The sequence below is a fragment of the Gallinula chloropus genome (assembly GCF_964237585.1).
Source record: "Gallinula chloropus genome assembly, chromosome: 13".
NCBI lineage: Eukaryota > Metazoa > Chordata > Aves > Gruiformes > Rallidae > Gallinula > Gallinula chloropus.
In genome coordinates, this window is record NC_140098.1 from 205,040 (window position 1) to 217,639 (window position 12,600).

General features: G+C 40.4%; 1 protein-coding gene across 1 annotated transcript in view; it reads right to left on the reverse strand.

The window, feature by feature from the left end:
- VAT1L (vesicle amine transport 1 like) overlaps positions 1-12,600 on the reverse strand; it is a gene marked incomplete at both ends in the record, with an annotated part of 54,519 nt that overhangs the window by 24,010 nt on the left and 17,909 nt on the right. Inside the window, 4 exons of the mRNA XM_084269916.1 lie at positions 3,358-3,552; positions 5,235-5,290; positions 6,488-6,591; positions 9,881-10,023. Coding sequence (XP_084126042.1) covers positions 3,358-3,552; positions 5,235-5,290; positions 6,488-6,591; positions 9,881-10,023 — 498 coding nt within the window. The remainder of the gene's footprint in view (positions 1-3,357; positions 3,553-5,234; positions 5,291-6,487; positions 6,592-9,880; positions 10,024-12,600) is intronic.

Consider the following 12,600-nt stretch of genomic DNA (forward strand, 5'->3'; position numbering starts at 1 on the left):
ACAGCAAGACATCTCAACAGCGGCTGATTTATTGTATGACTTCACTCATCTCATGATGAGTAATTCCCCAGTTGCATTTCCATTTTAAAGTATCTGTGGATTTTGTTACTGTCTCTTAGTTAAAGCATTCTTACATCAATATCAAAATGGCTCTAATGGTCTACCTAAGAACAAACTTGACTTTACTAGCATTTATGGATGTAAATTTGAGATAAAAATTACTCTTCCAAGCCAACACTAACAGATAGCACAGCAATACAGATAGTTTTGCTCTACAGCTGTAGCTGGTACTCTAGATCCCGATCTCCATGTCAGCAATAATCTGATGCACTGAAGAAAATGAAGTTACTTCTACATTTCCATCCCAAATAAACCCTGTCCCACTCTCCAGTCAATTGGTAAGTTCATTTAAGCAGCCTATACTGAAAAGGTAGGGCAATGCTCATCCTAAACCAAAGAAAGGCCAGTGAAACTAGGAGTCCTTCCACTGGCTTCCATGACCTTTGATAAGGCTCTAACACAGAGAAATCAGAACAGCAGAAGAGATTATATCCTAATTAAAGGAATACATTCAAACAAACGCAGATGCAGAGTGAGTAAAGCAACCTGAAGGAATGTGTTTGGGATACATCTTTCCTATCACACTTACAGACACATGGAAATTAAGGAGATGATTTGTGACAGCCAACATGGTTTCACAAAGGACAAATCCTGCCTGACAAGTTTGGTGGCCTTCTATGATGGTGTTAAGAGTGTGTTGGAGGACAAGGGAAGAGCAAACAACATCATCTACCTAGACTTGTTCAAAGCACGTGACACTGTCCCACAAAATACCTTTGTCTGTAATTTGAGAGGCATGGATTTGACAGATGGACCAGTAGATAAGGACCTGGATCAATGTTCGCACTCAAGTGAACTGCAGTCAACAGTGCGATGCCCAAATGGAAACCAGTGACACGTGGTGTTCCTTAGGGGTTAGTTAGCATTGGAAGTGGTGCTGTTTAACATCTGTTTTGGTGATATGGACAGTGGGATCAACTGCACTTTCAGCAAGTCGCCAAAGATACCAAGCAGTGTGGTGTGAACACGCTGGAGGGAAGAGATGCTGTCTAGAGGGACCCTGACAAGCTTGAGAGGTGGGCCTGTGCAAACCTCTCAGGTCCTGTACAGGGGTTGGGGCAATCACAAGCACAAACACAGGCTGAACAGGGAATGAATTGAGAGCAGCCCTGAGAAGGGCTTGGGTGTGTTGGTGGACGAGAAGCTCAACATGAACCAGCAATGTGTAGCTGCAGCACAGAAAACAAGCCATATCCTGGGAAAATTTCTCCAGGAAACATCAGTAGTCAAAGTTGCTGATATTGGTTTAATCTCTAATGAAGACTACTGAGAATGGTCAAATGGAAGTGGACATTTGGAAAAAATGAGGCTTAATAGGAAATGAAAAGCAATCAAACATCAAACTCTGAAGTAGGGGGAGATGTTATGAGCTATGGAGTTAAAAAAAGAAACCTCCCAAACCAGAACAAAAATACATACCAACCTTTCTTCTGTCTGGTTCCATTTCATGCCCAGCTATGACACATTTATCTGTGTATTATATTAACTTCAGAGTCAGCCCCAAGTTATTTTTATACCCACAAAAACACATCCCCAAAATGATAACGCCCTGAATGAGTAACATTTCAGTAATACTTTGCAATCAATTAAGGACACCTCTAGCAGTGTTATTTCCCTAAGCTTCCCAGCCAGACATTTCCTCTGTTAGTAACCAGATAGCTGAGGGAGAGCGAGCAGGCGTGATACATGAGCTGTAGTTCTCTAGACTGCGCTTTTTAACAGATGTATTTACACATTTCACAATCCACCAGTAGGGATGGTGTGTGTTACTGCCAAATGTTTGATGAGATGTTATCAAACAAAAATGTCCCAACGAATTCCCATCATGTTGACTCTTCAGATCAGACTGCCGTGTGTAATTCTTCATGTTACATCCTCAATCAAGATTATTTAAGCTATTGTTAGTTTTAATTATCCTTTTCTTACTCACCAATATGTAAAAAGTGCATGTTGACAGGAAATAAGAAATTACAGAAAAGCCAAGAGACTTGTGCCAATTTGTGACTTAAATTTTTAAGTACTTCATAAGCTTATTTAAAAGCTAAAGTTGGAAAAAAAAAAAAAGACCAAACCCCTAAACCTGATCCCATTTCTACTTTACACTGCTATTTAAAGGGCTCTCCTTTTCACACAACACCAGAGGGTTTTGTCTTGCCCGAGCCAGCTGCTCTTTACCACAACATCTGATTTCCCTTAAGCAGTTCGATGGTGAGAATTAGCCACTCAGGCCTCTGGCTGGTGAAATTCAGAGGTGTTACTGAGTTGCTATTGGTGACAGTGTGGCCTCAAAGAAACATGATGAGATCCTGAGGAAGTGGTCATTGCTCTCCAGCAAAACGGAGAGGAGCAAGTGGAGCCCATACCATGTTGGACCATCTGCACTGGCTGTACCACGTGAAGTGCTATGTTGGGGTACAATGGGTGTACCCAGTAGTGATAGTAAAGAGACAGGCAGTTCCCACATCAGCACAAACTCAGGCAGCACACACCTTGTCATACAACCTGACCACACAATTCATGATACCTTCTTCCTTGTGTCCATGACAGTGGGGGTGCTATAATGCCACCTGAATAATGAACAACATGCTGGGCTCAAAATCCTGCCCAAAGGACATTCAAAATCTTAATAAAATACATTAATATTAATTTATTAAGTCTGATGGCTCCTGCTTCCTCATGATAATACCAGATAATGTGTTCAGACACAGGGCAGAATTTTGTTGCAGCAAAAAACCCACACTCCACAACTGTTACATTAAAAGTGATTCCTGATTCAACTGCCTGTGATACATGTTCAGCAACTTCCTGAAAACCTCCAGGCTTCTAAGGTTTGTAGCACAAATGCAACACTGAAACTAAAGCTTATGTGTTAGATCCCTTCCTCAGAATAGATTTTAAGTTCTTTTCAATTATAGCAGCTGCATTTCACGCTGCATTTGTTAGTCACATGTGCACTTAGGAAACAAACAATTTTACAAGATTAAAACCACCCACATTTACTATTAGAATTTTATTTTAAAAAAACCCAGAACTTTGCACAGAGCATTTGGAACTCCAGAAATATTTATTAGAGAAATGTGTGGAGAACTGGATCATGCAGTTTCTGAATAGCAGGGGTGCTGGAGACATCTTGTGCACAAACTAAAAAGAATACATTAATAGCTAGAAAGCATATTTGAATCTAAAAGTACAAATATTTCAGAAGTTTCAAAATGGGGAAAGAAATTTTGGTCCTACCTCTTCCAGAGCCCATAACGAATCAACCACAGGCTTGATCTTCTTATTGTTATACAGGTTTAGGAGTTTGTCCATCACACCCTTGACCAGGCCACCTCGGTTCTGTTTGAAAAGTAGATTCAACAGGGAAAATCCAGCGATGACTTTGTTCTCCTCATACAGCTTTATAGGATTTACTTTCTCAACCTGCCACCACTGGAAAGCAATAAAGAACAGAGTTAGGAAACCATTTTTCAAGAAACATATAGGAAAGTTCACAAGAAAACCATCCAGGCAGATGTGATACATGACTCATCTGTCATATCTGAACCAACAGCCAAAAGACTAAGTAAGGATTTTATTTAAGAGGAAGAAAAAGAGTATGCAGTTGACTGACATAGGAAATAAAACACAGCCTTGTGTGGCATGAGATTACGGTGTCAGCAGAATGGTGAACAGATCTGGTTTATTTGCACCTCCCTCCTTATTTCTGCTGTCCTCCTTTGTTATCTCTAGAGAGCCATGCAAGCTTCCCAAACGTCTGCAAGCAACTCTTGACTATCACCCTTTCCTCAAAACCAAGGAAACTATGTGCTGCTTATCAGCTGCTGTTTACTTTTCACTCATTATCATGTTTGTGATATTTGAGCAAGCCTCACATCTAATGAAATTATTTTATATAGTTTAGCCCAAGAGCATCCTTGAAACTGAGACCGCACTTCCTAACGAGATTTATTTGACTTGGTCAATTTTTAATTAAAGTTCTCATATAATTTTGATGTGATAATTTTGCAGTATAATTACATAAAGAATCTAGTTATACTTTTATACAAAATCAGATTTTTTAAAAAACTAATTCAATTTATTCGTATTTATTCAGTCAATAAATACGAGCACTACCTGAAAAACATTTCAGTTGAAGTCAATTTTGCTGGGGCAACCTACCCTACAATATAAACATATCCAGATGCATAGAATTTAACAGTAAAAAAGCAGCATAGTAAAGATGATCTTGTTTCAGTTCACAAATGCATGACAATAACAAAGAGCATGCCACTACAGCCATTAAGAAAATGTAGGGAGCACAGAAGAGTTTCTTGCTGCAGTCTTTGATTTGTCTTGTTTTCAACCACACAAAGACTTTTGAAGCTAATTTCTCCTGGGAAGGGATTGTTGTGGGAAGCTGTAAATGAGCTCTTGGCAGAAAGATCACATGATAGATCTTCAGTCAAGATTTCTCCCTCTGTTTTTCTTGTCTGAAGGAATCACTTTCCCTCCCAGTTAGCTTAGTTCTTGCTAGCAGTTTATTTGACGTATTTGTCCCTTCTGACCTCCAGGATTTGTAGCAGATTTTTGTTGCTATAGTAAGCTGAAGAACAAAATTAAAACTTGAGTTTTGGTTCTGTTAGACATCATTAATTAGGAAACAAATGCAACATTGTCATCTCTTTGATATTATTTGAAATGAACACAGAGAACAGAAAAGCATTTCTTGAAAAGCTGGAAGTAACTCGACACAAGCTCCATCTTAAAAGATCTATCTTCTTTAATCCATTGCACTGTCCTGACAGTGGTTTCAGTCATGAGCAACCTACAGGGTACCATTACCCATATCCATAGGTATGATATTCTGCCACAAGTAAATAAATAATGCAGTCTGAACTTAGCTGTGTAAGAGATACATGTCTGATGGCTAACAAGGTTGCACAGATCCCATTCCTGCCTCGCTGGCTTACTAGAAGGAAACATGTCAGATCACACTGCAGTCAGAAAACCATTCTTTTTAGCAACATCAGGAGTAACAATGCAGCAGAGATAAATGAGAATGATAAAAATGAAAGTGCTATGGAGAAGACTGAAGTTAGAGGAACGAGCAGTATCAGCACTGGGACACTTACTGATTTTGCAAAACTGAAGAAGCTTTTTGTCTCTCCAGTTACCATGTTAGACGAACCTGTAAAAGATGAGCACATTCACACAAAACTAATCACATGCTGATGAACAGACAATTCATTATATGCAAACAGACCATTTATTATATGTAAAAGTAGTTTCCATGATTCATATTAAAGAAAAAAAGAACCCAAAACCATTTTCCCCAATCTTGAAAGGGATTAATAGACGTCTTTAGACTTTGGGAGTAAATCACAAACAGGCCACACTGACAGGTATTCTGAGATGACAAAAACAATCTATCAAATCTTCCAAAACCAGGAAGGTGTTAAGTGCTACTGGGCATCCTGACACCAAAACTCCTCCACAGCTCCCTCTGCAGTAAAATGCCATTTGTCCCGAGATGCTATTAATTACCCATCTGTAGCAATCAACACACAGGTGTCCTTTCTCAGTACCTCTAAAAATACACGTATCTGACCACTACACGTGTGAACATACATGCACACCATACACGACCACATGTTAACAAGGCAAATACTTCATTAGAAATAGGCAATGAGGTTGGCTTGCACAGTCCAAGCAGACAGCTGGGTGACAAGGTGTGTGTTACTGCCACCCAGCTAGCTAGCTGAAGGCCCAAGGAAAATGGTACACTTGTCCATGATGTCACTGCACCTTCCACTGTGATACTGATATATTCTTAATTTCAGAAGCCTAGCAATCCCTTCAGTGGCTCTCCAGAAGCTTGGCCTGCTTAATCAACACACAACATGGCAACGTGGCAGCAGTGCAGGAAAGCCGTGGTTACGCGGTATGTGGAGCACTCCGTGTACATGAACGCAAAGTTGTGAACAGAAGCCTGAGCTTGAACTCCCTAGTCACTTCAAAGAAACACAATCACATTCTTCCTGAGATCTTCCTCCAAGTTTCCCTCCCATAAGAACTACATTACAGTTTCCTTTGGCCACACTGTCATTCCTATGGTGTATGGAACGAGATCCAAGCCCTCTCTGACACTTTTCCCAATAACGTTTAATAACCTGAAACATGTTCAGTTTCACTTTGGGATTTTCTTAAGAGTTTCTTTGCATTACCAATTGTTTCTCAACAATTTAGTCCATGCTTAGCTTCACTAAAATCCTTAACTAAAAATGGCTAAACAGTGCACCCTCCAGCTCTGGAAGCAGTGGCGTGGGTGATTTTAAGCTTTGCAAAGCTTTAGTTTTGGAATATGTACCTGCCTTTTTCCACTCACCATATAAAATATAAGTCCCAAGTGGTTTGAGAAGACTGAGGCCTTTCCCAGTATTTTCTCCACACAGGCAATCCAACACAATGTCTACTCCATCTGTTGAGATTCTAAAATTCAAGAAAGAAATTTCAATTTGCAGTGAGATGCCCAGGACTGGTCTGCCAGCACAACACAGGCTGTTAAAGTAATACTAACATTTTCCAGGTCCTTTAGAAAGGACTAAGGCTGAGACTTGGACTATGTGAAAAGTTTTTACTCATCAAAAGACAATTCAAACTCATTCAGTGCTGGAATGTGAGTTTGTTGTGCTGGCCAACCCATGCCTCTCAGGCTTAGAGAGGGAAACCATCTTGTTACCCCTTTGTGAGAGCTTTCAGCACAATTATAAAAAAGCAGGTGATAAAGTTGCTCTTGAATGAACACAAACATCAGAGAATGTCTTTTTTTGGTCAATTAATGTTATAGAGAAAAAGGACATTATTCACATCTTATATTATTCTTCTGAATCTGTAAGGAAACATTTTATCCTAGTTGTTTTTAGATAAAATTATGTCCTTGTAAAGTTAAAGTCTTCTGTTTCACAATTTGTTTCAATTAGACATCAGCGAAGAGTTAAGTCATGCATGAAGAGCAGTTATCAAGAGCTAGAAACCCAGTTCTAAGGATATAATCAGGCCATATTATGGACAGCAGAAAGAATTTATACTCTTTCAATAAATAGTTTGCATGTTTACAGTTTTCCAGTAAATTATTTTGCAAATGCAGCGTCAATATGATGTTGAAAAAGAACACACCTAAGTATCTGAAATATCTCCTGGCAAAACATCAGCCTGCAAAACCCCATCACCAGTTGGATTGATCTGTGTCCAATATCCTACCTTCTAACTAAGTACACAGCACACGTAGTAGTGAATTCTTGATTAATACACCTCAACAGTTATGCAAAAGCTTCCTGGTGTGTAACGCATCTTTCTGTTTCCTCACCAAGTAAAGGGGTTACCAAGCCACTAGGCACTAACAGCAGCAGAGTCAGACAGCTTTACTCTTTGGGACTATGGGGTAATAAATTGTTTAGATTCAGGCCACTGGATAAGCTTTCACTGCAAATGAATAATGACTTTGTGATCAAACAGCTTTCAGTGCCTTCCATGGTTGAACTGATTCCTCATCCCCTGGGAATATTTCCATATTCATACCATCTCTGTGTCGTGTGTTTGTTTATTTGTCTGGGGCTTTTGGAGATTTTTTCAGTTTTCATTTTGACTGATGAAAACTACTCTTCCCCAGAATACTCCAGCCACGTGCAATTAAGCAGGTTCCTACCACCATCCTTTCCTGACCACAGGCCCACCCTTCCCTGCTCACTAACAAACACAAGAACCATCCCCTTCCCTCAGGGCTGCCCCTGACCCAGTGTGCAGTGGGCAAACACAGGCCAGCAGCCTTCCCTGCCAGCAGCCAGGCACAGCATACAGCTAACATCCAGCAAGGACACACTGTTCCTCCCACAGCTGTACCACACAGCATCTTTCAAAAGACAGTTTCCCTCTGTAGCCTTCTCAGAATTACCACTGTACCTTTCCTTGCTTTGTTTCAATGCAAAGTGAAAATACATGGATCTGGGCAAGAAATCAGAGCACTGCATGCTCTACAAGGCACCAATTCTGGCTTTTAATCAGGACTATCAGTTGTGTACTATTACACATCTCTACACCGGGACAGCAGCGCTGACTTTGTTGCAGCTACACTTCACCATTTGCACCCACTGGTTCTCTGCCTTATTGGTCTATTGCAAGGTGAAAAGCATGTGTAAAAGAGGGATCACCAAAAGGGATTTGTAAGTGAATTAACAGAGCAGACAGAATTCCACTCCCTTCACAACCAGGTCTCCTGATATCAGTAGTTATGCTGTTACACAGAGTCAGGGGTAGCATCAGGGAACTGACCCCCACAGAGGGGTGCAGGAGCAGCCAACATCACCTGCAAACAAATTTATCAGACATGAAAGGGGCTTTATTCCTTCTTCAACACTGGCTTCTGGTGTATCTGCCCCCACATCACCTACCCACTTTGATCAGACATTCTGCTGCTCCTGCCAAGAGTTAGGATCAAGGGTGCTGCTGAACTCTAATGCTTTCAACTGTTCTTTCTTGCTGAATCAATGTTTATGAGGTGGGGATTACTAGAATTCAGTCTTCATCTCACTTCAGCCTTCATCTCACTTCAGCCATTCTCCAGGGGCAGCAAGAGAATTAGACAAGTATACTTTCCCAAGAAAAAGTCTATCAAAGGGCCAAAGAAACATCTGCATGTCTTCTGAGCTGTACGAAAATGGTAGGGGTGTCATATGCTAGACAAGTCCTACCTTTGTCAGTGAAACTTCCCATAAGGAAAAATTTCCTTTTGATGTACAACCTTTGTGATGGATAGCTTCAAATCTTCTCTCAAGCCCTCAGGAGTGCTCCAGAAACAGTAGCAAGACACCCTGCATTCTCCTCCACCAGTCTGGATTACAAATGGCTCAGACAAAAGTCTGTTCTCCTTGAGGACCAGTAACCCTTCTTCCAAAAGATCTGAGACTTCTGCAAGTCGCACTGAAGAATGCAGAAGTCTGACAGGAGCCTGTCAACTGTACTACCTTGGGGTGCCCCTTCCAGAAGTTTCTTCTTTTATGCCCAGCCACATAATCTTGTATTTTGACAGGTACAAGATGAAGGGAAAACATTATTCTTATCTGTCTGACAGGTAAAATCAAAAAGAATTTTTTTTCTAAGATTTTCTTATCAATTCTAAAGCTTTGCCACCTGTTTCAACATCAATATCTAAAAACAGACAAACTGGAAAACAAAGTATTTGAAAGCACGTAAACAGAAATACACATGACGACTTCAAAAGGCAACAGGATGATTCTAATCTGAATGCAAACAAACAAAATCTAAGGACCTGAAATTAAAACAGGCATCATGTGCTCTGATATCAATTCCTGGCAGATGATAAAAACCCAGGCAGATAGAAACGCACCAGAGAACTTCAAATCCTGGATAACTTACAGATCCACTTAAAATATCTTAACTCGGAGCACTGCAGAGAGCAACTACATATGTAGGTAACAGCAGTGCAGATCCCTCTGGTAAAGTCTTTGCTCTTTTTCACTCAGTTTACATTGCTCACAGCAGATGCCCAAGTACGATCATGGGCAAAGCAAACATTGCTTATAAAGAAATAGGGAGATGCTTGCTATTTTGTCCCTTGTGACAGCCAGATGTGCTATCTGGCCAAACTGCAGTTCCCAAACTCACAAATGAAATCTCTTCTCTTAAATAGGATCAACCTGGTGTCTTTCACAGCATTTTGACAGATACTATACAGCCATTATTCAGGAAAAGAAAAGATTACCTTTTTACTTCTTGAACATAGTCTGCATTTCTGTCAAACAGGTGAGTTACTGAATCTTTGATTGCTTCATGTTTGAAAGATGAAGCTGTTCCAAAAACAGTAACATTGGGAATAGTTGAACAGAGCTGAGCAACAGCTTGACCCTGCAAACACATGATTATGTTAGTTCACTGACATGGAAATGGTTGACAGACTTTGCAGCTGCTGATTCGCTCATGACACAGCAAAATCCAAGACCAAACATGTGTGAGGACTTCTCAAACTAATTTCTTGCCAGTGCAATGCAGCTCAGCCACAGGAGAAAAATAAATACACTTAAATCAAAAGGATATTCTGAATGCAAAGTAGCCTAGATTTTGTTTTACTCTCAGCACACTAACAGTGGAAGACAGACTTTCAGTAGCCATGTCCTGCCTCTGGAGCAGGCACAGTTACACGGGTATACCCAGAAGTAAGAAACGGCACCACCATTCTAAAAATAACATCTGATGGAATTCAGCAGATTCTCACTTATCTTACTTATATTTGCAGCCAAAAGGTGGTCATCTGTAAACTGTACACATGACTAGTAAAATCATTGATGGGCAGACACGCTTCTCTTCATTCCAATCAGAAACCCTGATTATTAGTATGTAAATACCAGTAATCAGTGCTTGGGTTTTATTTACAGTAGAGTAATTAGATAACCCTGAGTACCCCGGGGGTCTTGGCATCCTCACATACAGTGCTGAATTAATTGCTAGTGACAATTCCCTGACCTGAACATCCCAAATGAGGACAGCATTATTATTTATGTATGGTGGCATCCAGGATTTTAAGATTGCTGACCAATCCAGTAGGAAACCAAAGAGCTACACACCAAGGCACACTTTATGGGATCCTTTGAACAGGTAACCCACAGGCACTGAGAAGAGATTAGCAGAATGGAGACTTTACAGATAAGAAAGGGAAGAGCACAACAAAGGGCACCACCTCTCCAACAGCTCTGAGAAACTTACAGCAGGAGCCAGGTAGGAATGCGGAATTAGAGAATGGTAAATCCAGTACTAAATATAAATAACCTTTTCTTTTTAAAATCATCCACCACTTTCCTGAATTTGAATTGCCCCATCTCTTAGAAGTCACAGGAAAAATAATTCCTGAGGGGCCTCATCTCACCAGGTCCTGCTCCTCTCATACTTCATGTCTCTATTACTGACTCGTTGAAGCCCAGGCTTTAGCCTCCACAAATACTGTAACATAAAACTACGAGAAAACGGATTTTGTATCTCTCCTTCTCTAAGTAATTTTCAGTAGCAAACTTCTTTTATCTCTTTCTGTGTCTCCCAGAAAACCATCACCCACAGTGATTTAGATAAGTCAGTATTTCATAATGTATGCTGGTCAGGTGAAATTCTGACATTATTGATCTATTCTCTAATTAGTTTTCTGCATTTTCAATCTAACTTGGGAAGACGAGGGATAATGAGCGTACCCTGAATCAAAAACACTGACTGTTTAAAAGGTCAAATATTAGAGTAGAAAACATGTTGATTTTTATCCTGCAGAAGATGATTTAACATCTAACTAACTGACAGCCAGATGAACAGGAGAAATGCACAAAAAACCCAGGATGCACATAGCCTATTTTCCTCCTGACTAACTCTTAGTACACTCTTCCCTCGCCCCAGAGAGATAAGCTTATCTAAAATCTCAGATCAGAATAGTTCCCAGCTTTCTGTAGGTATTTAAAGCCTAAAACTGACTCATATGACCAGTATTTTTATAATTGGATGAACAAGTCTCGTTTCTAATTCCTCAAGTCATCTAGCTACCCCTGGATTAGTAGCTAGTGTTTAGAGGGCTATACATTTTAATTGCAAGTAGGTGGGGCCCCACAGCTCACCAATGACACATGCACAGAGGGGTTTGCAGGGGAGGTATCCATGCCGGCTCCTGTCCCGCCCCGCACTCTCACCAGGCAGCACCCTTTATTTAGGGGGCATACAAGCCCCATCCTGTCTTTTGGATTCCAAAGCCATTCCCCTCCTAAAAACTGTTTTATGGTAGGCAGAGACCAGAAAGATTTCTGTCTCCTCCCTGCCTAGCCACAGCCACATCATCCGTGCCACCAGCTTTCAGTCTGGAGACCACATGGATATGGAAACAGGCACCCTGCTATTAGAAACACTGTATGAACCCTAAAGCCTTCAGCTGAGGGGTCTCATTAGGCAGGCATGACTTGAAAAGGGAAAATAAAACTCTTCACACATCTAATTTCTCATGTATGACACAAATTTCTACATATAAATACAGACTAGATTCTTACTTCTGGAACCTGGGACAATTGATGTATGGCAAGAATAATCATCCCCAATTGGACAATTAATTTTACCTCTAACAGGTTTTAACAGTCTTCGAAAAAAACGTGATCAATGGCTTCAGTGAAGGGGATACCCATGGTTAGAAAATATTCCCTTAAATGGAATGAATCGCCTTTAAAATATGCATTTATTTTATCTACTACTAATTATGCAGAAGTCCACATGGTGAGCCCTCAAAGAAATCAGTAAATTGGATTAAAACAGTCAGTGGAATTGAGGCATGTCTCCTAATACTGGATTTGGCATAGGAGTCTTGTGCCTCTTTACCTTCAAAGTCTGTTTGATGGACTCTTTTTCAAGGCATCCTGTCAACTTACAAAACCACTATGTTGAACTTAATCTACACATGTGATTAAT